The 26,065-nt window shown below is 66.8% G+C and overlaps 11 protein-coding genes across 11 annotated transcripts; 5 read left to right on the forward strand and 6 right to left on the reverse strand.

Annotated features, from left to right (window-relative positions):
* Positions 1-1,668: 1,668 nt before the first annotated feature.
* EMIHUDRAFT_368618 (hypothetical protein) lies at positions 1,669-2,819 on the reverse strand. The gene has a single exon (XM_005774169.1). The coding sequence runs from the start codon at positions 2,766-2,768 to the stop codon at positions 1,740-1,742; it is 1,029 nt and encodes a 342-aa protein (XP_005774226.1). The 5' UTR covers positions 2,769-2,819; the 3' UTR covers positions 1,669-1,739.
* A 1,191-nt stretch (positions 2,820-4,010) lies between these two features.
* EMIHUDRAFT_240889 (hypothetical protein) lies at positions 4,011-4,829 on the forward strand (the record flags this gene model as incomplete). The annotated part of the gene is made up of 2 exons (XM_005774170.1): positions 4,011-4,406; positions 4,572-4,829. 2 exons carry the CDS (start codon positions 4,011-4,013, stop codon positions 4,827-4,829), a joined length of 654 nt encoding a protein of 217 aa, XP_005774227.1.
* A 436-nt stretch (positions 4,830-5,265) lies between these two features.
* EMIHUDRAFT_240891 (hypothetical protein) lies at positions 5,266-6,321 on the reverse strand (the record flags this gene model as incomplete). Its single annotated transcript, XM_005774171.1, has 1 exon — positions 5,266-6,321. One exon carries the CDS (start codon positions 6,319-6,321, stop codon positions 5,266-5,268), a length of 1,056 nt encoding a protein of 351 aa, XP_005774228.1.
* Positions 6,322-7,002: 681 nt separating this feature from the next.
* Positions 7,003-7,811, forward strand: Arf2-2 (Arf2, ADP-ribosylation factor). The gene has a single exon (XM_005774172.1). It carries the CDS (start codon positions 7,071-7,073, stop codon positions 7,611-7,613), a length of 543 nt encoding a protein of 180 aa, XP_005774229.1. The 5' UTR covers positions 7,003-7,070; the 3' UTR covers positions 7,614-7,811.
* A 289-nt stretch (positions 7,812-8,100) lies between these two features.
* EMIHUDRAFT_240893 (hypothetical protein) lies at positions 8,101-9,053 on the reverse strand (the record flags this gene model as incomplete). The annotated part of the gene is made up of 3 exons (XM_005774173.1): positions 8,101-8,205; positions 8,628-8,798; positions 8,925-9,053. The coding sequence occupies 3 exons, from the start codon at positions 9,051-9,053 to the stop codon at positions 8,101-8,103; spliced, it is 405 nt and encodes a 134-aa protein (XP_005774230.1).
* An 820-nt stretch (positions 9,054-9,873) lies between these two features.
* EMIHUDRAFT_117032 (hypothetical protein) lies at positions 9,874-12,423 on the reverse strand (the record flags this gene model as incomplete). Its single annotated transcript, XM_005774174.1, has 6 exons — positions 9,874-9,991; positions 10,256-10,483; positions 10,749-10,825; positions 10,902-10,937; positions 11,588-12,115; positions 12,205-12,423. The coding sequence occupies 6 exons, from the start codon at positions 12,421-12,423 to the stop codon at positions 9,874-9,876; spliced, it is 1,206 nt and encodes a 401-aa protein (XP_005774231.1).
* A 437-nt stretch (positions 12,424-12,860) lies between these two features.
* EMIHUDRAFT_240895 (hypothetical protein) lies at positions 12,861-14,014 on the forward strand (the record flags this gene model as incomplete). Its single annotated transcript, XM_005774175.1, has 3 exons — positions 12,861-13,349; positions 13,419-13,677; positions 13,932-14,014. The coding sequence occupies 3 exons, from the start codon at positions 12,861-12,863 to the stop codon at positions 14,012-14,014; spliced, it is 831 nt and encodes a 276-aa protein (XP_005774232.1).
* Positions 14,015-16,610: 2,596 nt separating this feature from the next.
* Positions 16,611-17,419, reverse strand: EMIHUDRAFT_368623 (hypothetical protein). Its single transcript, XM_005774176.1, has one exon. The coding sequence runs from the start codon at positions 17,336-17,338 to the stop codon at positions 16,838-16,840; it is 501 nt and encodes a 166-aa protein (XP_005774233.1). The 5' UTR covers positions 17,339-17,419; the 3' UTR covers positions 16,611-16,837.
* Positions 17,420-18,408: 989 nt separating this feature from the next.
* Positions 18,409-19,696, forward strand: EMIHUDRAFT_117034 (hypothetical protein; the record flags this gene model as incomplete). The annotated part of the gene is made up of 2 exons (XM_005774177.1): positions 18,409-19,062; positions 19,130-19,696. The coding sequence occupies 2 exons, from the start codon at positions 18,409-18,411 to the stop codon at positions 19,694-19,696; spliced, it is 1,221 nt and encodes a 406-aa protein (XP_005774234.1).
* Positions 19,697-20,194: 498 nt separating this feature from the next.
* On the reverse strand, positions 20,195-24,315 carry EMIHUDRAFT_469750 (hypothetical protein; the record flags this gene model as incomplete). Its single annotated transcript, XM_005774178.1, has 3 exons — positions 20,195-22,633; positions 23,124-23,562; positions 23,666-24,315. The coding sequence occupies 3 exons, from the start codon at positions 24,313-24,315 to the stop codon at positions 20,477-20,479; spliced, it is 3,246 nt and encodes a 1,081-aa protein (XP_005774235.1). The 3' UTR covers positions 20,195-20,476.
* A 402-nt stretch (positions 24,316-24,717) lies between these two features.
* EMIHUDRAFT_240900 (hypothetical protein) lies at positions 24,718-25,746 on the forward strand (the record flags this gene model as incomplete). Its single annotated transcript, XM_005774179.1, has 2 exons — positions 24,718-25,439; positions 25,716-25,746. 2 exons carry the CDS (start codon positions 24,718-24,720, stop codon positions 25,744-25,746), a joined length of 753 nt encoding a protein of 250 aa, XP_005774236.1.
* Between the last annotated feature and the right edge of the window lie 319 nt (positions 25,747-26,065).

The raw sequence follows: 26,065 nt of genomic DNA on the forward strand, positions 1-26,065 counted from the left end.
GGGGGGCGGGAAGGACCCAGCTTCGGCGGCGGAAGACCACGGAGCAAAACAGGTTGTTCACACAAAAACACATCCCCGGACCCAGACGCACAAGCACAGACAGTCGAGAAGGGAGAGACAGCAACGACAGTCACAGAAGTCAGCGCTGGGTACCAGGAAGGAAGTCCACTGGACACCAGCGCGCGACGCGGACGAACCGCTCAATATGGCCGGCAGCTCGTGCTGTCGGCGGGGTTGGTTGGGGAGAACCGGCATGGAGGGGCTCCAAAGCCCCCCCCCCCGGGGGGGGGGGGCAAAAGAAAATACGTCGTATTCACACCAAAGGAGGCGAGATCTCGATGAAAGACAGTCGCCTCAAGACACCGCCTCAATGGCGACACATGATTGCCACGAGATCCCTCCGCGCCGCCGCTCTGCTGTTCGCTGCAGCGGCGCTGCTGTTGATCGGCCTCGGCCACCAATCTCCCGCGGGCACGCGCAAGGCCGAGGCCGAGATGCGGCCCGTCAAGTCGGCCGAGCTGCGCCGCCTCGTCGCCAGAATTGCAACGGCTGAACCGACGGGAGAGGCTGCCGCTGACGCGCTGGAGAAGGGCAGGGCGGCCGAGGAGGCGGGGGCTGCCGCCGCCGTGAAAAGGGCGCTCGCGGCCGACCTGTCGCCTGCTTCACCGCCGTCACCGCCGGCGCCGCCGCCGCTGCCTCCGTCTCCGCCCGCGTCTCCGCCTCCGCCTCCCACGCCGTCGCCGCCGCCGCTCCCGCCGTCGCTGCCGCCGTCCAGGCTGCCTCCACTCGCGGCTCCGCCGCCGCCTCTCTTCGGCTTTCTGTCAAGCGCAGCCGATCGGACCAAGCCGACGCAGCCGATCAGTCTTGGCCCTCGCCGGCTGAATGAAGGCCCTCCGCCACCTCCGCCGCCTCCGCCGCCTCCGCCTTGTGATATCGTTGTCATCGTCGTCGTCATCGTCGTCGGCGTCGTCATTGTTCTGGCTTTCGTCGTCGCATTAGTGGCGATCGTGATTTGGGTGCGCTGCCCTTCCTGGCTACCGTGCTGCCCGCAGCCTTGCCCCGTGTGCCCCCCGCCGTGCCCCAAGCCGTGCCCCCCCCCGTGCGGCCCCCCCGACCCGTGCCCCCCCGACCCGTGCCCCCCCGACCCGTGCCCCCCCGACCCGTGCCCCCCCGACCCGTGCCCCCCCGACCCGTGCCCCCCCGACCCGTATGCCTCGATTACTGACATTCCCGAGCCGGGTCCCTCCAAGCCGTTTGACATGCCCGGATCGTCCTTGACCTTTGTCATCTAGAAGGTATTGTCCGAGACCTCTTTCCCACTGTGCCTTAATCCCCCCGCCCCGCCCCGCGCCCCCCGCCGCGCCCCGCCGCACTCCTCTCTTGTCCGCCCTTTGCTTTTCCCTCGATAGCGTCGTGCGGTGGGGGCTGCGGCTGGGGCGTGGGGCCCGCGCGCCGCGGCAACGTACGTGTGCTTTTCTGTGAACAGCGAAAGTGAGTGCGCTCTATGAACAGTGTGAGTGCGCTTGGGCAAAGGCTTGGGGGGGGAGAATAACGAGAGAGTGCCCGGGAACAACACTTACCTCTAAAGCCGTAGTGTCTAAGTGTCACCTTCTTGTTCTTCGCACTTCGGGGACCGGTTTCCGGGGACTAAAAAAGAAAACGTGAAGGAGGGGCAGGGGGAGTCTCACACCCTCTCTATCTCTCCCTGAGTCTCTCTCGCACACTTGCAAGAGCGCATATCAACAATTCTGCGCTGCATTGCCAGTGGTACCGCCGGGCGCTTGCTCTGCCTTCGGAGGCTTTACGCTTCCTTGGCCGTGAGGAGAAGCCACCTTGAGGGCGACGCAGGCAGCAAGGCATAGGCAAGCGACGGCGGCGGCGGACGCTCCGGCGGCGACGGAGATCACGAAGGAGGCACTGTCATCGCCTCCGTCGAGGATGGCCGGGGGTGCGCTAGGCGGGTGCGGCGGCGGGTGCGGCGGCGGCGACGGCGGCGGCGGAGAGGATGCCGAGGGAGCAGGCACGGACGAGTAGGGGAGCAGGAGCTTAGCGCCCGTCACCCACTCGCCACCCCGCTCAAGCGGGTAGGTGATTGCGCAACCCTTGTCGTCATAGTCGCGTCTGCCGCTGACGAGGATACCAACCATTTCGCGCCTCTCAATGTCGAAGACGCCCGACCCGGACGAGCCGACGAAAGTGTCCAGATTCGTCGCGAAGCGGAAGGCGTCCGTCCCCGACTGCATCACCTCGTTGACCTGTGCGTCACCGGCGTACTTGCGCGGGAGGTCGTCCGGGTGGCCGATGCACATGACGGGGGTCCCGATCGTGACCTCAGTGCTTGCGACGCGGACGGGTGAGGCGACCGAGTCGGGGACGCTCCGGTCCAGCCGTACCACGGCCCAGTCCTGCCCACCCGTCGACTCTGAGATCTCGACAGAGGCGCACGAGTAGCGGAGGTCGGCAGCAAAGCGAGTGCCAAAGACCATCGCGTCACTGGTCGCGCCAAAGACAAATGCGAGCCTGCCGCAAAGGTGAGGCTTGATGCAGTGCCCTGCGGTGGCCACCATGTTTGGAGCGATCAGCGTGGCGGCGCAATGGCCCGGCGTGGGCTGGCCGCTGAAGCGCAACGGCGTGCCGTCGCAGTCGCCTCGCTTGTCGTGGAGACTTTGTTCGTACTGGAAGACGCCCTGGCTGTCAAACACTCGATTCCCCTGTGTGTCGTAGATCATTGCGACGGCATCGCCGATCAGAGTCCACTCTGGTGGCATTGCACTGTGCTCCTGTCGTGAGTCGGAGCCGTAGATCGCCTTGTTGGCGATGTTTCCCGTCGAGTCGACGGGCGTCGTGTCGACATCCGGAATCGGAAGCGCGGGCTGCGACGGCAGCAGGAGCGACGGTGGCGGTGGCGACGGCGACGGTGGCCGCGGCGGCGGCGGAAGTGGCAGCGGCGATTTCGGCGCCGAGTGGAACGCGAATAGACTTGTCGACGACATCCCTGCGACTCGGCCAGAGATCCGCGTGCCACCAAACGTCGACGGCCAAGCAGCCCTTTGGAGTCCTTGTGCGAGACGCGCTCGCACCCTCCATCCTGCATTTCCGGCATAAAAAATTGGGCGGGTGGGCACACAGCCAGGAACCCGGGACCGCCGCGCAGCGGCGCAGCGCGCGCAGCGCGCGGTCGACACCGAGTTTGAAAGATCTGTTTCTCTACGTCTCTCTTCACAGGAAAATCCTGTGAAGAAAAGCGGAGAAAAAAACAGAAACCTTTTCTGCCTCAGAGAGAGAGAGAGATTTGTGTTGTTGGCCTTAGCCGTCGGTACTCCGAAAGCGTGCTATCCAAGTAGCACGCAGCCGGGTCCCGAAGGTGTCCCATCCCAAATTCGTGCCGTCGACAGACCAGATTCGTGGTCCCTTGGTCGACTACACCCGCCTTTGGACGGTAGCCCGACACAATACGTCAGTATACAAAACAACAGAGATACATTTGTCTGTCTTTTTGGATTTTTGGTTCGTCTGGGTAAGGGTTTTGCAAGAAACCTCCTCACCACTGCGAACGAACACTGTCTTGCTCGTAGGAGCCGTTCGGTGCGTTCGTACGTCCTTTGTCCGAGCAAACGCGCGCCCGATCACCCCGTTGAGCACGTGTGCCGGGTATCCGAGCGCCATGAACTCCCTGAGTTTGGTCGTCACGCTGAGCGCGAACCCCTCGTCATCGCTCGCCATAGCACTCACCTTGAGAGTCGTGATTTCTTGTTGGTCTTTAAAAATCTCTCTCACCTTGAGCAGGCATCCAACGACTATTCCCTCTTTCATCTTTGCGCATGTGAAGCTATCCCAGCGATGGTAGCGCCACACCCGAGGCTCTCTCTCGCAGCCCTCATTGACGTTCTTGAGTCTCGTCCGGAAACCTCCGTTCGCGTCGAGCTCGAGAGCCGTCTCTAAAAAATGAGCGTTTTCGGCTGCCTCCAGCTTCACGGGCGTGAAGCACGCTACGTTCCCATCCCCCAATAATGGTGCGAGCCGGCGCGGCACGGCGCGAGATCCGCCAGGCCAAGCGGGCGATCGCGCGCGCCGAGAGCGGCAAGAAGAAGGGCAAGCGCATCGCCAAGGCCGACGTGCCACGGCGGACCGCCAAGCGCGGCGCGACCGGACTGCGTGCGCCGCCGCTCCCTGAGAAGCAGGCGGCGGCCAAGAAGCGGCCAGAGGCGGAGCCGGAGCCCGTCGACGAGATGGAGCCGCGCTTCACGGACGCTGAGAAGAAGCTGCGCGCCTTGGAGAAGAAGCTGCGGGCCGTCAAGGCGATCCGGGCGCTCGTCGCTCGCGGCGTCGAGACTGACGCGCAGCAGCAGTCGAAGCTGCGCTCGGAGAAGGCGCTGCTCGCGCAGCTGGAGTCGATACGGGCGGAGGTGCAGGCAGAGGAGGCGGCGGATGGCGGCGGCGGCGGCGGCGGCGGCGGCGGCGGCGGCGGCGGCGATGACGACGACGAGATGGTCGTGATGACGGCTGCGCTGGCGAGCACGCTCAACCAGCGAGGTGCTCCGTCCGGGAAAGGGCCTTCTAGCGGCGCTGAGGCCGCGAGAGGTGCCGCCGCGGCGGCGGCCGCAGAGGAAGAGGAGCCGCCGGACGCGCCCGGCGCTACGGGGGACGACGAGGACATGAGTGGTTTGAGCAAGCTCGAGCAGCGGCGGCGGCTAAAGAAGCGAAAGCACCTCGACAAGGTTCGTGCGAGGCAGGAGTCGCTGCTGCAGAGGGAGGCGCGAGACTCGGAGGCTCGAGCAGCGCGTATCGCGCTCGCCGCCGCGCCGGCCGCCAAGCGCGGTCGGTCTTAAACCCTCGATTGCGGGCTGGCCGGAGGGCTCTGGTGCGCCCCACTCCGTCTTATGTCTATGTGTCTACCCCACTCTATTCGCTCGCTGAATTGTTTTACTGTTGACACCACTTCGCCACCTCCGGCACGTACTTGTACACGCGCCAGTCCGGGCCGAGACAGAGAGACTCCCCGCCCGCGCCGACGTGGCACGTGCGCGGCTGCGGGACGAAACCTCGCGAAACTCTCGGCCGGTGGGGTGTCGTTGAGGGCTCGAGTGCGTCGTCTGTCTCGCTGACGGTCACTCTATGGACCGTCGCTCTGACGCAGCATGTGTGACACCTGTGTGGCACTTGGTGTGGCTATGGCGCTGTCGCGGGGACGTCCCCGGCATCCGTCCGCTGACCCCAGTCCCCACCCCTCCGCCAGAGAGAAGTGGGTGCGTGCCTCGGAGCCACTCACTTCTTCAGCATGAACATGCCGAGCAGCGCGGCGACGCCGCAGATGCCGCCGGCCAGTTGGTACTTCTTGTGCAGCTCTGCAACCTCCTCGGCGTGCCTGATCTCCTCGGCGAGGAGGATGGCCGCCTCCTTCTGGCCGGCCATGCGGTCCGCCATCGACGAGCGCGCCCCCTCCTTCATCGTCGACGCGCGCACGCTCTGGCGCACCTCCGGCTCGAGGACCTTGGTGAAGCGGTCCTCCGCGCCGCCTTCGAGCGTGAACATCTTGTTCGAGCTTTCAAGGTTGCGGATCACCTTGAGGTCTGCCGCGACCACCTCGGGGTCGGTGTGCGCAAGAATGGCCTGGCCGGTACAGCCAAAGAGGTCGACGGTCTTCGTGATCGTGTCGCCCGGCTTGATATCGGCGTTGCACGAGGAGAAGCTCGGCAGCGCCTTGATGATGTCGTAGCCGGGCGTGCCAGACACCGTGCCCTCGCAGTACGAGACGAACATCACATTCTTGCCGCTGCCCTGGAAGGGATACTTTGGGATGGGTGGGATCTTGTCCCACGCCTTGGGGTCGAGGTAGGCGTCAATCGAGGCAGTCACCATGTTGTACCCGCCGGTGAGCATCGACGCCAGCGGCATCCACGTGCCATTGCCGCCGTGGCAACGGCAGTTGACCTCGACCAGACAGGGCCCGTCCTTGGTGAACATCACCTCAGAATGGGTGGCGCCATTCTTGATTTTGATTGCGTCGATGGCGTGCCGCGTGTACTGGATGACGGCCTGGCCGATGCGCGACGTCGGGTCGACCGGGTCCATGCCGAAGTAGACAAACTGCGACCCGTTGGCGAGCCGCTTGTCGTACTTCCACACCATCATCGTCTCGGCTCCGCCGTCGCCACGGCCACAACCGCGCACCTCTGACCAGGCTATCGCCGCCGAAGCTGCAGCCAGCGCCACGAGCAGCTGCTCTAGCTCCAAGGGCGACGAAGAAGCGTCGGCGTGGGCGCAGCGCGAGCCGTCTTGTGGGAGGGAGTCCGGTGACGTCTCCCTCGCACCTTCGCCCATCCCACCGGCGACTTTGCATCGATCCGACTCGACGGGCTTTGTGGATCGCCTCCGCAACGACGTACACGCTGGTGCGCACGCCGGGGCGGTGGAGCCGACGATCTCGCCGGCTCCACCGACTCGGGAGGAGGGGGAGGAGGCCCGCGCAGCAAAGCCACGCGCTCGGCGAAGGCGGGGAGCCCGCGAAGCGAAGCCCGCCGCACCGGCCGCGGCCGCCACTGCTGCCGGCACGGTGGGGCAACTCGCTTCGTCCGACAAGGCCAGATCCGGCGCTGCGAAGCGGACGGGGCGGCTGCAGCGGGCCGTCAGCAACGGCGAGGTTGCCAGCCCGGCCAGGGCGGCATTGCGACGGCGGTCCTTCTCATCCGACGCGATGAGCGCAATGTGGGAGGGCGTCACCAGTGCCGGAAGCCCAAAGCCGGGCCCAGACGGCGGGGGAGGGCGGCCGTCCCGGCCGAGGGTATTTAGGTAGCGTCCCCGATCTTTTTTCGTAATCTTCGTTGTCTCGTTTTTGTTATCATAGCGTTAACTACTCGCTTTGCCCGCCTCGGGGGGGCACACTTCACACTGCACAGCTCTTGCACAAGTAGCTCCTCGTTGTCGCACAACGAGAATTTGGAGCGCGCTAGTTTTTTGTTTTTTTCCCAAGCGCTCCTTTGCTACCTTCGCGCGGCAAAGGGAGCACCAGGGCGTGGCGCTTTGCACTCTCGCTGCTTCCGCCGCCTGGCACGCACCCGCCGATATCCGGCATGGGAGGCGGCCTTAGCTTGTTTGGCGGGCGCGACGTTCGCCTGCTCGTCGCCGGACTGGACGCCGCCGGCAAGACCACCGTTCTCTACAAGCTCAAAAACGGCCCCAAGCGCGCCGGCACCGCAGTCAACACCATCCCGACGCTCAACTTCAACGTGGAGACGTGCCGGATGAAGAACATCAAGTTCAGCATCTGGGACGTCGGCGGACAGGACAGCATCCGGCCGCTCTGGCGCCACTACTTTACCGGGACGCAGGGCCTGATTTACGTCGTCGACACAAACGACCGCGCGCGCATAAAAAAGGCGGCGGAGGAGCTGCACACGATGGTGGCGAACAACGAGATGCGGCACGCGTGCGTGCTAATCTTTGCAAACAAGATGGACCTGCCGCACTCGCTCGACATTGACGAGCTCACCAGCGAGATGCAGCTGCAGCTGCTCGAGGGCCGGCCGTGGCACATCCAAAGGTCGTGCGCCACCACCGGGGAGGGGCTGTGGGAGGGGCTGCGCTGGATGGCGGCGAATGTAAAGGACTTGTGACGCAGAGCCATGTGAAGGATGTCCTGAGAGTGTTGGGGCCCCCGCGCGCGCCGGCCGCCGCCGCCCGAGTGCGGAGAGGCAGAGGTTCGTGCGTCTATCGTGCGCATGATGCATCGTTACGTGTCGCGGGCGCCCCGCCGCGTCGCGCGGGCCTTTCGTTGTCTATTTTTGTCACAACATGTACCGTGAATCGTTCTGCCCGACGACGCGCCGAAACGCGAAAGTGGATAAGCGATACCGATAACTGAGTGTAGAGAAACTACTCAAGAGGAAGAGCCCGCGCGCCGCGCGCGCCGCCAGCCCGCTCCGCTCTCGCGGCGCTCCGCCGCGCGAAGCGACCTGGTGCCCAACTATACCAGTCCCCGGACGTGCATGCGGATGTACAGCAGCCTGGGCGCGGCCGCACGCCACCGCCGCCCCCTGCCGCTAAAGGGCAGTCTGCGCAGGGCGCCGGGCAGCAAAACAGACTGAGAAAAGGCGCGCGCCGTCAGCAGATGCACGCTGCGCGGTGGCAGTACGGGCACTTCTTCTTCTGGGCCTTGTTCTCCTCCTTTACCCTGGCCGACTCCGTCGCACGCCGTTTGCGCCGCTCCTGTGGGCGGGTGGCGAAGGGTGTGTGAAGGTGGCGACAGCGGCGGCGACGGGAGCCGTGGCGAGGGAGGCGGTTGCGAGGGAGGCGGAGAAGGAGGCGGCGAGGGAGGCGGCGAGGGAGTGACGGAGAAGAGGCGGCGGAGAGAGGAGGTGGCGGAGAGGGAGGTGGCGGAGGCGGGGGTGGTGGCACCTCTTCTTCGGCATCAAACTCCTTGAAGCCTCCGCCAAAGCCGTCTCGCTTGGTGCCCTGCAGCAGAGGCGGTGGGGAGGGTGGAGGAGAGGAGGGCAGCGAGGAGGGGTGGGGAGGGCGGCTGGAGCGGAGGCGAGTGGTCAGGAGACAGAGGAGAGGAGAGGAGAGGGGGTAATAGTAGGCGAGGGGAGAGGGTGGCAAGGCAGAGGAGAGGAGAGGAGGGGAGAGAGCACCGTCGCACTCCCCTTGACAAGCATCACACCCTCCTTCGCCGCGTGACATTGGTTGCACTCCTTGCGCCGCGCCCAGTTCCAGTTGCCGCACGAGGCGCAGTGCCAGTCCCCGACGCTCGGGTCGATGTTGGGCGGGTGCCCGATCCCCTTGCCGCTGCCGCCGCCCTTGCCCTCGCCCGAAAAAGATGGCCCGCCGCCGCCGCCGCCCCGCCCCATCGGGATCAGATCGCCGCCCCTGCCGCCCCCGCCCATACCGCGGCCGCGGCCACCCGGCGGCTCCCACACATGAGGCCTAACCTGCTCGGCTCGTATTCCCTTTGCCTCCAGCTCCGCGCGGATCTGATCAGCGAGGCCAAAGTTTTTTGACCTCTTCGCCGCCACCCACTTTTCGAGCTTGGCCTCATCAGCCTGCGACAGCTCCGCCATCGCACCACAGCAACCGCGGCGCGAGTAGCTAGGGCGAGAGGATAGGTGCTGAAGCCACCGCGCCTGGCGCGTGAGCTTTGTGTTTTTCTTTGAGAGCTTTTGTTGTTTTTTTTACGATTCTCTCGAGGAAGGGAGCAATGCGATTATTATAGCGGTGTAATCTGTGATTTAAGGGTCCGCCCGCAGGCGCATTTTGTATACCGAGGCGGTGCGCGGTGCCTGTCGGACCTTATCCTTAAGACAGCAGACAACAAACAAAACAAACTCTCTCTCTCTCTCAGCAGACGCGCAGGGCGAGACGAGGGAGGGAGCAGGACTTTGCGGAGATCAGCAGGAGGATGTACGAAGAGATTAGGAGCAGCAGGGACCCGAGGGACCACGTGGAAGACGGCTAGTGCTAGTCCCCCATCGTGAGGACGACCCCGGCTAGTCGCCGACCACACCCACAAAAGAACACCCGACAAAATCGCACGGGCGGCGGGACCTGTTGTTGTTGTTCTCCTCTTTTTACCCATCTCCTACGTGTCCTAGAGAGGTGTTTTTATTTATTTATTTCGAAGCAACAAACGGCCAACAACGCAGCCGCATTAACGACGCCCGCGGCTATGCCTCCGTCCTTACACCCACCCTCTCCCCCAGCCCCGCGCCATCCAACGCCTCCTGGTGGCGCGAGGCGCGAGCAGCAGTGCCGATTGCGGGGCGTCGCGCCCCCTCCCCGAACTCCCCCCCCCCCCTTCTCGCCACCCACCGGGCCGGCGGCCGCTGTGGCCGCGAGCGCTATAGCCGACCGGAAATCAGCCCTCGTGCCTTTGCCGCCCCGTCAGTCGGTGGCGCGGCGCGGCAGCCCCGCGGGCGGCGCGTACACGCGAAACACCGGCGGCGCGTCCGAGGCGGTGGCGGCGGGGTGGCGGCCCGAGGCCTCCCACTCCTGCATAGCGCTGAGCGACTGGAGCTGCAGCCGCTCCCGCTCCTGTGCGGCCACGGGGGCAATCGAGCGGTGTGAGGGAGGTGGAAGCGGGTGGGAAGGGGCGTGGCTCGTGGCGGGGCGAGCCCCACCAGCAAGTCTTCGCGCTGCTTGCGGAACTTGGCCACGACGGCCGCCGCCTCGCGCGCCGCCGTCGCCGGCGCCGCCGCCTCGCCCCGCGCCGGCGTCTGGACGCGCGCGAGCTCCGCCTCGAGCAAGTGGTTGAGCCAGCGCCTACTCGTTCGCGCAAGAAGGGCTCGCCCCTTCCGGAGTGCGAGGGCGGACGGAGCCGATCCCGCAAGCGGAGAGGCGCCGCTGGATGCGCAGCTCGGCGAGCGCGGCCGCCTGCGTCCCGATCGCCTCCGACGCCGTCAGCCGGCGCGCTGGCGGCGGCAGCGGCGCCGGCGCCACCGCCGGCGCCCCCTCCGCGGCGTCTGCAGCTGCGGCGCGAGGGACGCCGACAGGCCTGCGAAGCGGAGACAAGGGGGAGGGGGGGGGGGGGGTGAAGGCGCGCGTCGCACGCGACGGCCTGCAGCCTCGACGGGCCACGGCTTCGGGGGGGGGGGAAGCCGTCGTCGAATGGGGTGAGTGCAGCCGCAAGAAATGCGCGCGAGATGGGACGTTGTCAACCCCCCCTCCCCGACTGTGCAATGTGGGCTGGGGCGTGGAGCCGCGGTCATACCGCACGGCGCATGCGCGGGGAGAAGAGGCCACAGAGCACACCAGCACACCCGGTTGAGGCATCTAGGCTGGCTGGCAGCGAGTCGTCGAGCAAAGCGCCCGGCGGTGGCGCCTCCTCCCGCGGCGCCTGTGGGCAACGCGCGGCGGCTGAGGCGGGGCAAAAGTCTCCTCTGGAGGCGGAAATCGCGTCGGGCCGGCGGCACCGTGGCCAGCATCCCCGCAAGCAGCCTCGCCACCGCCTGCAGTCGGCGAGGATGCGGGCTTCTCGCCCTCGCCCGACCAGCTCAGGCCCGCACGGGCAGCGGACGGTGGGCGGGTTGGGAGGGAGGGTTGGGGGGGAGGGTTGGGGGGGAGGGTTGGGGAGGAGGGTTGGGGAGGAGGGTTGGGGAGGAGGGTTGGGGAGGAGGGTTGGGGAGGAGGGTTGGGGGGGAGGGTTGGGGGGGAGGGTTGGGGAGGTAGGGCAGCAGGGGTTGTGCGGAATGTGGCCTGACGGTCGAGCGGCCCCGCATCGCGATCGAAAGCGTGCGGCGGCGGCGGAGGCGCGCGAGGAGGAGGGGGGAGCATCGACGGCGCGGGCGCCGACCCCTCGCCAACCTTGCGCCGCTTGCGGGCCGCGGAGTCGTCCGGGGCGGCGGCGGGGGCGGCGGGGGCGGCGGGGGCAGCGGGGGCGGCGGTGGCGGTGCCTGAGGGCAGGTGGCGACGGTGATGTGTCGGTGATGTGTCCAAAGTCTGCGGCCTTCCCCGTCTCTCCTCCACATCCCGTGAGACGGGCAGGAGCCCCGTGGCCTTCGAGGTGCGAGGTCCGGATCACCGGGGTGAGCCATGTGGGCGCCGTGTGTGGCAGCAAACCTCCAGCCGCCGCAGCCATCAGCGCCGCCGCCCGTCGAACCGCCTGGCTAGGCGCGGCGGCGGCGGCGGCGAGGACGTCCGTGGACGAGGGCGTCGCGGCGGCGAGCGGCGCGGCCGTCGCGATCGGGGTCGGCGCCTGCGGCGACGCCACCTCGTCGCAAGCCTCGAGCGCCGCCATCGCAAGAGCGTCGAGCTTCGGTGACCGTGACGGTGGCTGCGCGCTGACGGCTCCAGGCGCCGACCTCGCTGCGGTGGAGCGGCCGGCCTCGGGGCCACCGGCTGGCGCCGGCGCCGCCCCCGCATCGCCGAACGTGAGGACAGAGCCGACGAGCGGCGACTCGCCGGCGGGCGGCGCCGCCGCCGCCGCCGCCTTGGGCCGGGCCGCCTTTTCGCCCTGCTGCGCGGTCTTCAGCGAACGAGGGCCCTGCTCCCGCGGAGTGGCCGCCGCGCCCGCCGCGCCCGTCGCCGAGCCCCGGCCGGCCGCACGCTTGCGGACGGCGCCGGGCGTCCCGGCGTGCTCTGAGGAGAGGGATTCATACGCCGCCTTGCACTGCGCCCCTGTTCGGCCCTGAGACAAGGAGGCGCAGGGAGAGGGGTGGGAGGTGGCGGCGCGGCGGCGGGTCGCCGACGCTGCCGCGCGACGGTGGGTGCACGTACCCACACGTGCATCGAGAAGAGGCCCCAGGCGCCCGAGGCGACCTTCTCCGTGTGCTCCAGCGCGAGGTGCTGCAGCTCGGCCATCTCCGCAGCCGACCACTCGCCCGTCACCGCGCGCTCGCCCGGCCCGAGGTAGCTGAACCAGTAGGCGTCGGGCTGGGGGGCGGGGACGAGTGGGGCGGAGGTCAAAACGAGCTCGGAGAGCGGGCTGCGCAACATGCTCATGGAGCGCTGGCCGCACCGCCGTCGGCAGCGCCTCCCACGCTGCTTGTCGCGCCTTGCCCCAGGTGGCAAACTCGGGCGGCGTCCACCGAAACGTCGTGTTTTTGTCGAGGTCGTCAGGCACCAGCCGACGTCTCACGAGCGGAGGATCGCACGGTAGACACACCTCCATATCGTTGTTCCAAACCGTCAACCCAGTCATGACCGCGAAACTCGAAAAAAAGAATTTTATACTGGCAGGATGATGGGGATGGTCCTCTCGGCGAGCACCACGGTGCTCGCGGATTCGACCATCCGCCTGACTACCAGTCCGACGACGCCTTCTGTGAGAAAGACGGCATCTGTGAGGGCGACGGCTTCTCCTTTGCGTCCTGTCGCAGGCGCGTCCGGGAGCCACCTCGGAAGTCGGCTCGCCACCTGCCAACTCGACGGCCATGGTGATCAAGGCCATCTACGGCGGCGACTCTAGAAAGGAGCACAGCGCGATGCCGCTGGAATGGCGTGTCATCGGCAACGCCACCGCGATGGTGGTCGACAAGCAAGCTCTGGTCTTTGACAGCGATGGCGTCTTCCGGTACGAGCGGTCCCTCTCCTCTCGGCTGAACGGCGACTGCGAGGGCAATCCTGTGCGCTTCAACGACCAGCCAACTCCAGGCCGCTGTACCGCCACACTGATTGCTCCAAACATGGTGGCAACCGCAGGGCATTGCATCGCGCCTCACCTTTGCGTCAGACTTGACTTTATATTCGGCGCCACCAGCGAGTCGATGGTCCTCGGCAGCCACTTTGCTTCCAGTCTTCGCTATTCGTGCGCCTCGGTCGAGGTCTCAGTGTCCAGCGGCGGGCAGGATTGGGCTGTCGTGCGGCTGGACCAGAGCGTCCCCGCCTCGATCGCCTCACCCGTCAGAATCGCTCAAACGGAGGTCCCGATCAGTAGCTTGGCGTCAGTTATGGGCGTTGCTTCTTCTTGAAGAGTCGCTTACTACTACTAGGTCGTGGTCGGGATGCCCATCATGGGCATCGGCCACCCCGACGGCCTCCCGCGCAAGTACACTGGCGAGGCACAAGTCCAGCAGGTGGCCAGGCCGGGTACTCCGGCCTTTCGCTTCGCCACAAACCTGGACGCGTTTGTCGGCTCGTCTGGGTCGGGCGTCTTCGAGACCGAGAGGCGCGAGATGGTTGGTATCATCGTTAGTGGGCAGCGGGATTACGACGACAAGGGATGCCTGATCCGCTACCCGCAGGAGCAGGGTCGCGAATGGGCATCGGGCGCTCAAAACCTGATCATCTACTCGTCTGCGCGCCCCAGTCCGCCGCAACTACCACCGCGATTGTCGCCGCCGCCGTCGCCGTCGCCGTCGCCGTCAGCGCCCGAGCAAGACAAGCCTCAAGGGTCAGCACCAATTGCCACGGTTGCAGGGCCGATTGCAGGCTTCCTTGCCCTGGCCGCATGTGTGGCGATCGGTGTTCTGAGACGAGGGCTCCTCTGTGCACATACCATCAAGGTGCAACGGAGGACGCCGTCGGTGACGCCCTGCGCCTCCGCTGCGACCACGCCCTCATCGTTGTCGCCACGCGACGATGCTAGCGTGGGTGTGGCGGGTATTTGACGATGGATCTCGGAGATGGGCTCGTCGGCTTAGCTGCGCGGCGTGGTTGTCCACCTCTCGAATCTTCAGTCCACCCCCAAGCACCTCTCCGATTCCGCAAAATCTTTTCCCTTTTCGCCGGCGCCGTGTAAATCCTTGTTTCCCGCGTGTCCCCGTGACGCCCGGTCGCCGCGATAGAGGGTCGACAGCGTCCTAATCTAAAATATGAGGATTCAGGATTGAGGGCTTGCTTCAGTGAGGCCAAAGTGAGCTTATGGATGTGTGAGAACGGTGCGGGACACGAGGAGTCACGCGGACCGACTCGTCGGCGACTCTGCTGCACGCCGTTTCAGATTTTTCTCAGCGTGAGCGAGACGTGGAAGAGTGCCACCGTCGGGTAGGACGGGTCGGCCCGGAGTATCAGAGTAGCCGTCGTGGTCGCGGCGAGCAGCGCCGGCCACTCCGGCGCCGCGTCGGCAACATGGGAGCATGTCCACCGCCACTTCGCGGTCACAGCGCTGTTGTCGCCCGAAACGCCGCATGTACCTCTGGCGGGCAAAGATCGACTCGCATGTCGATTTTGACTTGACGGCGGCATGGAGGCATCACGTCTCCATGCCGCCGTCAAGTTGGAGCCAGTCTGCGGCGATCACAGCGCTCGCAGGAGGTACATGCGAGCGATTTGCGCGAAATCCCACACTGGTGGATTTTGGGGCGCTGTCTACCCTCCTACCTACTGTAGGTGCCGCGAGCCCGAGGCGCGAGAGTCACTCGAAGTCACAGCGCGTGAGACCGTGCGCGAGCCGTGTGGCCCGCCGGTTACCGTATATATAGGCGATTTCTCACCGCCTGAGTGGTTGTGCACTGTTGTCCCCTTTACCCTCTTTAAGCTTTATTTCCATGCCCAGGGGTTATCTTTTATTTTATTTTGGGAGAGGGGGGGGGGTAACGGCGCGTCTGCGTCAGTCCTGCTTCTTGACCAGCTCGTCGACAGAGAAGCGCCCGGAGCCAAAGGCGGGGAGCAGCAGCAGCGCTCCACAGACTGCCAGGTTGACTGTGAGGTGCTCCATGGCGGTGCCGAGCTGAGGGTCGGCCCAAGCGGCGGTGGCGTCGGCCACGTACAAAGTCGCGACGATGGTGCACGCGCGGGGCGCCCATATGCACGCCGCCTCTGCGAGCAGCAGCAGCGCGAGCGCCGTGGACGAGCGCGCGGTGGCTGCGCCCAGCGCGATCGGCAGCACCAGCAACAGCTGAGGCGCGCGGAGGTAGAGCGCGTCGTGGCCGTCGCCGTGGTCGAAGGAGGTGAAGGGGGTGTCGACGAGGCGCCACAGCTCGGTGGCGCCGACGGCGGCGAGCAGACCGGCGACGAGGATCCGACCTGTTGGGGGGGGGGATTTGGTGATCTCGGCTGATCTCGGCTGATCTCGGCCCCACGAGTAGGGGTCGACCGGCGAGCAACAGCAGAGAGGAGGGGGAGCCGCCCCCGGCCGACGCCCCGCCCACGTCGCGCTTGGTGCGGGGGAGCGGCGAGCGGCCGCTCTGCCGCGCGGCGCGCCGGTCGGACAGCAGGCGCGAGGTGGGGAGCGCGACGTGCGCGGCCCATAGCGCCACGCCGCCGACGAGGGAGAGCTTCTTGGCCATCACCTCCGACACGTGGACGCCCGACCCCATCACTTGCATGTACGCCGCGGAGAGGAGCACGTGGTATGCGCCCGCCACAGCGCCCGCCGCGAGCACGACCGCGCTAAGCAGCAGGCCGCGACCGGACCTGCCGCCGCCGCCGCCGTCCTCGGCGTCGCTCCACGAAACCGCGCCGACGGCGTGGATCGCTGTGAGCGCGGCGAAGGCCTGGGCGATACCGAACGCCGCGGCAAGCAGCGGAGGCGACCGGCTGAGCAGCGCGCCCGAAGAGAAGACGGCCCAGATCAGCCACGTTTCCGCCGCCCCCGCCTCTGCCGCCTCCTCCGCCTCCGCCGCCCCCCTGGCCCCCTTGACCGCCTCCTCCCCGTCCCCGTCCCCGCCCCCGCCTCCCTCCCCCTCTCCCTCCGCCTCCTCGTCCGGCGGCTCGAAGCTGACCTCCACCTCCGAGTCATCGAGCAGCCACAGGCCTCCCATCCCAACCACCCCTCGCCAGCAGCTCGACAGCCCCGCCACCAGAAAGTGCGAGCCGAGCAGCGCGGTGGAGAGGACGCGGACGGGCTGCTTCTCCTCGGGCGGAAGCAGGCGCAGCACGCCCTCCGTCGCACCCCACGCGCCGACAGCCACCGCCACCACCTTCGCCGCGCCGAAGGAAGGGGTGGTGAGCGCGAGTGGAGGTGGAGGTGGAGGCGGAGGCGGAGGCGGCGGTGATGGTGGAGGCGGCGGTGGCGATGGATGGTGGTGGAGGCGGCGGCGATGGCGGCGGCGGCGATGGCGGCGGCGGCGATGGCGGCGGCGGCGATGGCGGCGGCGATGGCGGCGGCGATGGCGGCGGCGATGGCGGCGGCGGTAAGGTTGGCGCAGGCGATGGCGGCGGCGATGGCGGCGGCGGTGAGGTTGGCGCAGGCGAGCGTGCGGGTTGGGCGATGAAGCGTCGTGGAGTGGCGCGGTGGGCTCCGGATGGCGGGCGTGCGTGGCGGGCGAGGGGAGTGCGAGGTGTCTCGGAAGCGGCCCTCACCTGCGCCGCGGCGACGCCCAGCCGCGGCTTCTCCCTACGGTGCGCCGCCTGCTGGAAGCGAACGCCGTGCTCGACGCAAGCACGCGCGCAGCCGAGTTCCACGTACATGGCCAGCGCCTGTCCTCAGCCGCGCGGCGTGAGGAGACTGTGCTGACGGGAGACGAGGCTAGGCGTGCACACTGGCCAGCGCCTCACGCACGCAGGCGCCGGACAGTGCCCAGAGCGCGCAGCCTGGCTCCGTCGCAGGCGCGGCCTGCCAGGAGCCGGCGACCCGTGGACCGAGGACGGGCGAGACGGTGCCGTTGCGCAGGACGAACGACGGGAAGGCGGCGCTCTCCGCAGTCACGCGATCCGCCGCGAGACGGACCTGCCTGTCTGTCTCGTCCGCCCGGACGACAGTCGTGTTGAGGCCGGCGGCGACCAGACCGGCGTTGCCAGCCTCGAGGTCCTTCACGGCGCCCTTGCAGGCCAGGCCGATGCCCATCGCGTTCACATCCGAAGTGACGAGCAGCGCCTGCGGAGGAGACAGCCCGAGCCGCTCGAGCGCCGCCGAGACCTGGCGGAAGGTGTGGAAGTCGTCGTCGTGCAGGAGCAGCACGGCTGAGACGAGCTCGCCCGCGGCTCGCGGCGCGAGGGCGAGGCAGAAGATGGGGAGGAGTAGGCGCATTACAACACAATTGTGTCGGCACTGGCTGTCTCAGGTAAATCGACCCCAACTGCCCGGCCCTGCCCTGCCGTGCTGCCCTGCCCGCACACCTGCCCGATCCCCTACCTGCCCCGGGTGTGAAACCCACACTGCCCTGCCCAAAGCACACTGCCGAGGTGTGAATAGCCGGCCGCTCGCGAGGTCTCGGAGAAACTTGCAGCCCGCGTATATGGGGCGTCTGCCCGCCCCGTGTCCGTTTTGTTTATTCGCGCCGCGACCGTCGCGCGTCGGCCCCCGGACTCGACCGTCGGCCTGCGCCGGAGAGTTGGCGGTCGTGCGCTGGGTGGTGATCGTCATCTGTCTGCTCTGCTGTGCTTCTCGCTCGTGCGTCCTTGGAACTCGTGCTGACCTCCTTTCACCTCCTGCTCTCCTATGCGCTATGCCACGTGGCTGTGTGTGTTTGGGTTTCTATGTTTGCGATTTGGATTTTGGATTTTCTACGACTCTTTGTTTATTTATTTATTGACTACCACCACCACACACTCCTCTCCTTAAAATCCCTGTCTGTGTGGTGGCGGCGTGCCGTCCTCCCATCCCCTAGCCCATCCCTCCCTTGCGTTGTCTGTTTTCTTTCGTTCTCTCTTCTTTACGAGGGAGTTTGTTTGAAAATTCTTTTATTCTTCTTCGAGACTGGCGTGCACTGGCACTAACACACGAGAGAGAGATTTTTAGCAATACCAAACAACTCTAACACTCACACGTCATTTGGCGCCTTTGTTTGTAACACACGTGCCTTGATCTGCTAACAACGAACCTAAAACTGGCACTACCCAGGTAGGTAGGTAGGTAGAAAGAACAGCCAGGCTCGGACTGGACACCAACGCGGTATGTATGGATGGGTGGACGCTAGACGCTAGACAGACAGATGATGACGACACGCACGAGCGACACACAGACACAAACAGGCTCACACGCTGTGATTCTGTGTGAGCTCTGTGTCTTGTTTGCCAACAATACACCTACTAGTAACACAAGACAGGCGCAGCGGAAAAGAAATTTAAACCGAATTTTACGATTTCGGGAAGCTAGCGATGAAAGCGATGAAAGCGGTGCTGCGCGAGCTGCGCCGCTCGTGGGCGCCCCTCGTGCGCAGCTACCTAGAACGCAATGGTGGCTCGGCTCCCATCAACAATCTCGGTGGCGCTGTGCAGCTGCCACAGAGTGTGCGTGGTCAGGTGCGCTTTGCACAGGCACTCACGCAATGCGAGTTCCAAACGAGCAATGGCATCGTGCTGCTGCCCAACGCGACACTGTCGGCATCCCGCCGTCCGCGACCCACCGAGTACCAGACCCTCGAGAGCATCATTGGCGCGCGTCGCGGTCGTGAGGATGAGGAGGATGAGGAGGCCAGGCGGCCTGCACAGCGACGCCGGACGGCAGAGCTGGCGTGGGGCATCGACCTGCGTCCGTCAGACGCACACGTGCCGCCCGACGAGGCGTCACGTCGCTCCGAACGCGCCTACCGCTTCGGGACGTCGATCGGCGGCCACGCTGGCGGCACGATGCGGGATGGCCTGCCGTCGCGCCCTCCCGGTGTCTTCGACTGGAGCCGGTACGCACTCAAGTGGAGGAGCTTCGAGGCGCGCGATCAGGACCAGGAGCGCTACATGCAGATGCTCAGCTCCGACGATGTCGGCGTCGTCGTCGGCTTCGGCAAGGCGGGTACCGGTAAGACGCTACTCGCTGTGCAGGAGGGCCTCCGACGGCTGCGGGAGGGGAGCGTCCGCAAGATCATTCTCGGGCGGCCCGCAGTCACCGCCGGCGAGGACCTGGGCTTCCTTCCCTCTGCTCGACGCCATCGACAAATTCATGGGCGACGGCGCGTGGGTCGCGCTGCAGAACAAGCACCTGCTCGAGCTGCAGTCGTTTGCGTACATGCGTGGCCGCACGCACGAGCGGGCCTTTGTGATCGCCGACGAGGTGCAGAACGCGAGCTGCTCGCAGCTCAAGCTGCTCGCAACGCGCGTCGGCGAGGGCTCGCGGCTCTGCATCCTCGGCGACGGCTTGCAGCCCGACCGGCGCGTCGGCGGCAACTGGGCAGGCGGCGGCCCGAGCGGGCGCGCCTCATCGATTGAGCTCTTCGTCGACTTTGTCGAGAGCGGCGGCCTGCACCGCGCCGACCTCCCCGCGCAGGTCGACCCCGACGCGTGCGTCAAGATCGCGCGGCTGAGGACTTGCCAGCGGAGCGACACCGCCGCGGCGATGCTCGCCGCCATGGAGCGGTTTGAGCACGAGGTGATGCCTGCACCGCGGCCGGAGCATGGGCAGTCAGCGGCCAGCCTTCTGCGGGAGGCGGTGGCTCAGGCTGGGCGTGAGTGAGCCCGGAGCCCGGGTCTTGCGTGCGAGTGCGGCGCGCTGCTGGCTAGGGCGCCAAACGAGTAATGGAAATCTCTCTAGTCTTTTCATGCTGCGCTTCGCGAGCAATCGCGTAACGGGAGGCGAGCTGGCTTTTTGTGGCTTTTTGGACGGCTTTTTTGGCTTTTCCCGCCTCCCTACCCCTCTCTTGTCTTTTTTTTTAGAGATTGAGAGCTTAAAAAGATTTGAAAGACTCCACTCAGGACTCCACTCGGGTCTACAGTGCTACCCACGCAGAGATTTGAGACTAGAGATTTCGTGAGACTTGAGCTTGGTGCTTATTCGTTTTTCGTCACGAAGGATGGGATAAAGCCGTATAACGAGGCGGTGCACAAGGTAAATGAGGGGGGGGTGGAAGGAGCAAGGTCGGGACGCCGGACGCGGTGTCTGTGCTTCCCCCCGCCACATCCCATGCGGCCACCCCCCACCTGGTTGTGTTTTCTTTCGGAGACGACGCTCTCTATGTACACAGATTCAGATACGCGGAGACTACAAACCGAGATCCCACACACGCCCCCCCTCCGCGCCGCGGGTCCCAAGCCCCCCCCCCCCCTTCCCGGCGAGAGCGATCGGCGTCCTCGAGGCACCCTTCCCTCCCGCCGAAGTGCCCCCTCGCGCTCTCCCTCACCACTATCCAACGAGTGAGGTGGGCGAGCGCACAGACATGGGACAAGAACGACAGTGCCGCGGCCCAGATGCGCGAGCGCACAGAACAGAGTTTAGAGTGCGGAGGCGGCGGGCCGCTCACGCCGCCTCGGCCTCGCCCAATCGGGAGAGGATCGAGCGCCCAAAGTTGGTCGCCGTCGTCGCCTCGCGCACCTTTGCGAGCGCGGCGGCGCGGCGTGGCCCGTCGGCGAGACGGCGCAGCAGCGTCTGCAGCACGTAGTTTCCAAACTGGTGCTCGACGAGCTGCCGCAGCGCCGCGGAGGCGGGCTCGCCGGCGCCAAAGATGGACTCGGCGGCGGCGTCGAGCAGCGGACCCGACGCGAGCGAGAGCACCACCTCGGCGACATTTGAGCCGTGCTTGCTCGCCGAGAGCGGCAGCAGCCGAGGCATCAGCGCGCCGAGCATCGCTTCGCGCTGGGCGGCGCCGCACTGGCGCAGCGCGACCTGGACGGCGTAGTTTGCGAAGCGGTGGAGGGCGAGCTCCTCGAGCCCGCCGCCGATGATGCGGCCGACCGCCGCTGAGCAGTCGACGCCCGCGTTGCCCGCCTCCTGCAGGACCGACTGCACGACGCGGCAGCCGTGCTGCTCGAGGGAGAGCTGGACGACGCTCGCCGAGATCTGGCGCAGCAGGAAGGGGGCGTGCGTGGCGCTGTAGGCGACGCAGACGCCCCACGAGCCGTGCGTGTCGAGCGCGCACTCCACCACGTGCCCGTCGAGCTCCGACACCAGCGACTCCGCCTCGGCTGGCGCCGCGGCGGCAAGGTAGGCCTGAACGACGCGCGAGCCCTGCGCGTGGCAGAGGAGCTCGACGACGCGCCCGCGGAAGGCGGCCGCGAGGGCGGCGTGCATCGGCGCGAGCGGCGCGAGCTTGGACACAAGGTAGTTGCCAAACGTGTGCCTCGAGAGCGCGTGCATGTGCGGTGCCAGCTCGTCGCGCGCGCGCGCCAGCTGCCCCTTGGACAGCTTCGGCAGCAGCTGCTGCAGCTCCCTCGACCCCTTGGGGTCCATCGCGGTGGCGACGAGGGAGCCCCACGGCACCTTGCCGCCCGCCGTGGCGCCGGGCGGCGAGGACGTGCCCCGATGCGGCGGCGGCTGCTGCTGCGGCTGCTGCTGCGGCTGCTGCGGCGGCTGCTGCGGCGGCTGCTGCTGCGGCTGCTGCGGCTGCTGCTGCGGCATCGCCTGCGGCGGCATCGCCTGCCACGCCATGGGCTGGCCCATCGGGATGAAGCCGTGCATCTGCATCGGGTACGGCATCGCCGCCACAAACTGCTGCTGCTGCGGCGGCGGCGCAACGAGGACATACTGCTGCGGCAGCATCATCGGCATGGGCATCTGCATCGGCTGCTGCGGCAGCACCTGCATCTGCGCGCCCCGCATCGGGCCGGGCATCTCGGCCGCCATCGGCGCCATCTCCACTGGCGAGTCCAGCGACATGGCCATGAGCGGGGAGCCGTGCTCGTCGACAGCCGTCCATCCTCCGGGCGAGGAGATGGGCTCGGCCCAGCCGACCGACTCGCCCGCCCACTCGCTCCAGGCGGGGAGGAAGCCGGACCACTCGGACTGCGGCGTCGGCGGCAGCGGCCAGCGCGGCGCGCCGCTGTCGTCGGGCGAGAAGAGCATCGGCGAGTCGAGCGTCGGCGGCCGGTTCTTCCTCCCGCGCCGGCGTGGCGTCCGGGTCGCCGGAGAGGGCGCGGTCAGCGAAGCCGCGGGAGGCACCATGGGCTGAGACGGCGCACGCGGCGAGCACGCGACGGGCTGCGTCCATACGCTGGTCAGGCCGTGCGGCCCGGCCGCCGCCGCCGCCACGCGTCGCATCTGCTCGCGAGCGTCAGCAGGCGACGGCGGCGTCGGGCGGCGCGGCGTCGCCGCGACCGGCTTTTCGGCACTCGCGGCCGGCGCGGGGTCCTGCGCCGCGTCGCTCACGACCAGGCTCTCGAGCGGTGGGCGCCCGGCGCCGCCCGCGGCCTGCGAGGAGCGGCGCTCAGTCCCGCCAGCGGACGAGCGGTCGCCGCCCGGCAGAGAGCGCCGTGCCATCTGCGAGGAGCGGGTTCCCGGGAAGTCGGTGTCGATCTGCTCGAGCAGGCTCTTGCGCTTGGGCGGGTTGACGAGCGAGGCGGAGCGCTGCCGCGGCGAGGCAAACTCGTCGCCGCCGCTGCCGATCGGAGGCGGCTTGTTCTCAACCTCGGCGAGCACCTCCTCGAGCGAGAGTCTTCGGCCCTTGACAGCAAAGGTGGCCTCGCCATGCGAGTCGCTGTCGGAGTCGTAGGCGGCGTCAAGACTCGCCATTGTTGGGCACAGCGGTGGGCGGCCGGCGGTGGGCGGCTTACGCTTGCTTTAGTCCCTTGGACACTTTGGGCTCGAGGACACCCGCGCTCGGCTTCTTTTTGACGGGCTCGGCGCACGGCGTATCAACAAGTTCGATCCCCGGCTCCTCAAGTGCCCAGAATCGATCGCAGGCCCTCTCTGCTCCCGACGCTCTCCGCGCGTGCGAGCGACGCGAGTCGACGCGGCATCGGAGAGGGCGGCTGCGCGCCTGGCCCTAGGCCTGGCCTACGGCGCGAGTTGCACACCCGCGTTAGGGGGGAGGGGGGGAGTGGCGGAGGAGTGCTGGCGCTGTTTTCCCTCGAGCCAAGCTCGTGCCTCCGAGGAGCGCCTCCTGCCGGTACAGCCGTTTCGCAGTCCCCCAGCCACTGCCACCTTGCGCCTTGAAGCGAACATTGCTCACCAAACTGGCTGGGCGATGGTGCGCTCTGAGCGCCGATTCGATGCGCAGCGCCTCTTGCCGTAGCTGCGCCGCCCCTCGGCTGTGCTGGCGCCTCTGCAGCTCGGCCTCCATCCGAGCTTGCCGGTCGGCCGCCTCGCGACGCGCCTCTGCCTCCCGCTCGCGCAAGACCGATCGCTCATGGCCGCCCGGCGCTCGGATCGCGCCGATGCGCATGAATCGGCCGAACTCGCCCACACTGACGTCACCGCTCGCATCCTCGTCAATCGCCGCCCAAACCGCCTCCAGCTCCGCATCTGACAAGTCCTTCGGCCCAATGCCGAGGCCCGCGCGAGCGCCGGATCCGAGAGGCCGCCGCGCGAGCTCGACGAACTCCGAGAACCAGATCCCTCGAGGCGGGCCCGCGGTGGCGTTGGCGGCCGCCTTGAACAACTGATACCACCTAGCGGTGAGGGATAGCGGCGGTGAGAGCTGCACGGCGAGGCAGCCAAGGGCGGCGGGCGCCCAGGGCGGCGAGCGAGGCGAGGGGAGGAGCTGAGAGGCACCGGCCGTTGCGGTTGGGATCGGAGCCGTCCGCCTTGCTGGCCTCAGGACGCGATCGCAGCGCTGCGTTGAAGATCAGCGACGCCCGCTTGAGCTCCGCGCGGCTCGCTGGCTGTAGCTGGCGCAGGCGCCGGTTCACCTCCTCGTTTCTCAGGTCCGCCTTTTCCTCCTGAACCTTGGCGTAATGCTCGGCGTGCGACCGGCGACGGAGCTCAGCCTGCGCCGCCTCGCGGGCGCGCTTCAGGCGCAGCTTCAACTCAGCCAGTTGCCTCCGCGCAGCCCTCTCCTCGGCGGCCGCCTCTTCGCACCGTGCCCTCATCTCCTTGTTGGTCTGCTCACGCACCCTCGCTCGTTGCCGCATCGCCGTCGAGTCTCGCGCGATAAGCTCATTGTTCCATTCGATTGAGCCGACGAGGTCGTAAATGTCCACTGCTTCGCTAGCACTCTCCTCGGGCGCGCGAAACCCCCGCACCGGCAGCTGAGGCAGCGACACTGCCGACGACAGCCGCGAGCCGTGCGAGGACGGTCGGCTTGGCCAGTCCAGCCCGTCAGGCGACTCATGCCTGCCGCACACTGGCGACGACTGCTCCGGCTCCAGCAGCTCGCCAGGGAACAGCTCGGACTCCACGCCGGCAAGCCAAGACTCATCCATCTGTAACGCCGGCGCCGACGCGCGTTTCATAGCAAAAGTTGGAGGCGGCACTAGAATGAATAAGGACGGCCCGTGCGCGTAGGAAGTACCAACGACCCCGCACGCAAGCCACCGCCACTCTCTGAGGCAAACAAGAGACAGAGCTCTGACACACAAAATTCTGCTTTCTTACCTTCCAGCGCCTCGCACGCAGCTCTCTCGCAGCTCCACCCGACCAGTACGAGCTCGTACATCCTACCAGCCAACAGCACGGTACCCCACAGCGCGCATTCTGTTGACGGAGCTTGACTTCACGATTAAGAGTTAAAAACCAATGAAAACTCGAACGTCCTTGGCGACGTGCTGTCAAAAGGAGGTCGCCCAAGTCCTCGCCTCGTCGCGTCGCAAACCCGAACTGACCCCATGGAGACGTGCCGCCTGATGAACGACGCGGAGTGGGACCTCTTCTGGCGGCGGCAAGACGCGCTGCGCGCCCAGAATGCCGACTCCGACTCCGTCTCGCCCGACAGGCCCGACCGCAAGCGCATTCGGCTCGTCAACGCGCACAAGCCTGCGTTCTCCGACGAGGGCGATGCTGAGGACATTGCGAGCTTCGCGCCACACAAGGAGGAGACGGGGCCGAGCTACGAGCTGCTGCTCGCTGCCGCGCGCTCCTTCTCGCGCAAGCCCGCCGCCGGCCTGGTCAAGCCCAAGGCGGCGCCCGCCTACCTCCCGGCAAACGCGGCCAAGCCCAAGGCGAGCTCCATCATGCGCCGATGCGGGACCTGCCCGGCGTGCCGCGCGCCTGACTGCGGCGTGTGCAAGGAGTGCCGCGACAAGCCCAAGTTTGGCGGCGCGGGCATCCGCAAGAAGCCATGCATTGGCCGCATCTGCCAACAGACCTCGGCAAGGCGCGAGCAGCTGGCCCCGCCAGCCTTTGCTGGCGCGTACGCCATGAAGCAAACGAGCAGCCCCCTCGTCGCGATGCCAGCCGCCGCGTACGCCATGCAGCAAACGAGCAGTCCCTCGCCGGCGCTCGCGCCGCTCATGTCTCCGCGCCGCTCCTCGCCGCTCGTTCCGCAGTACATGCCCCCGGCGCAGCCGCTTGTAGCCTACCCCGTGGCACCCGAGCCGCCGGCGGCACCGTGAGGTGCTCGCCGTGTCCTGCCGACGCCACTGCTGGTTGTTATTCCTACCCGGGCGCGACATGTTCGCCACCACCCCCTCCTCGTCCCCGGGCTCTCCCCCATGATTGACTGCTACCCTGAACAAGCTTGTGCCTTGCCTTGACCTGTGCCGCACCCCACGCTAACTTGTCTCTTGTCTATGCTGCCTGTGCCCAGTGCCACCACACCCTTGAACTATCGCCCCGGAAGCTTGTGCATGACTTTGTACTTTTTTTGACGTGACGTTTTGACGAGTCACGAGAGACGAGACCTCAAAAACGAGTAAAAATATTCACAACCTGGACAGCGAGGTGAAATAAGAAAACAAAAAGGACGCACAGTGTGCGCGAGACCGAGAGCCGCGCGAGCCAACACAAGCACATCGTTCACAAGAACGATGCACACACATGTACATGTACACGTCATGTTGTTGTAAAACGTCTCGCGCAGTCGCGCACTCCCGTCTAACTGACTCCACTCTCTGTGTAACGGTCCCTCAGTCCATGCACCCACCCACCCCTCTCCCTGTCGGGTCGGGACCCCGTGTCGAGCGCCCCCCGCATTCGCTCTTCACTTCGTCGTATGGCTCCACCTCCTGTCTCGAC

Source organism: Emiliania huxleyi (genome assembly GCF_000372725.1).
Source record: "Emiliania huxleyi CCMP1516 unplaced genomic scaffold EMIHUscaffold_319, whole genome shotgun sequence".
NCBI lineage: Eukaryota > Haptophyta > Isochrysidales > Noelaerhabdaceae > Emiliania > Emiliania huxleyi.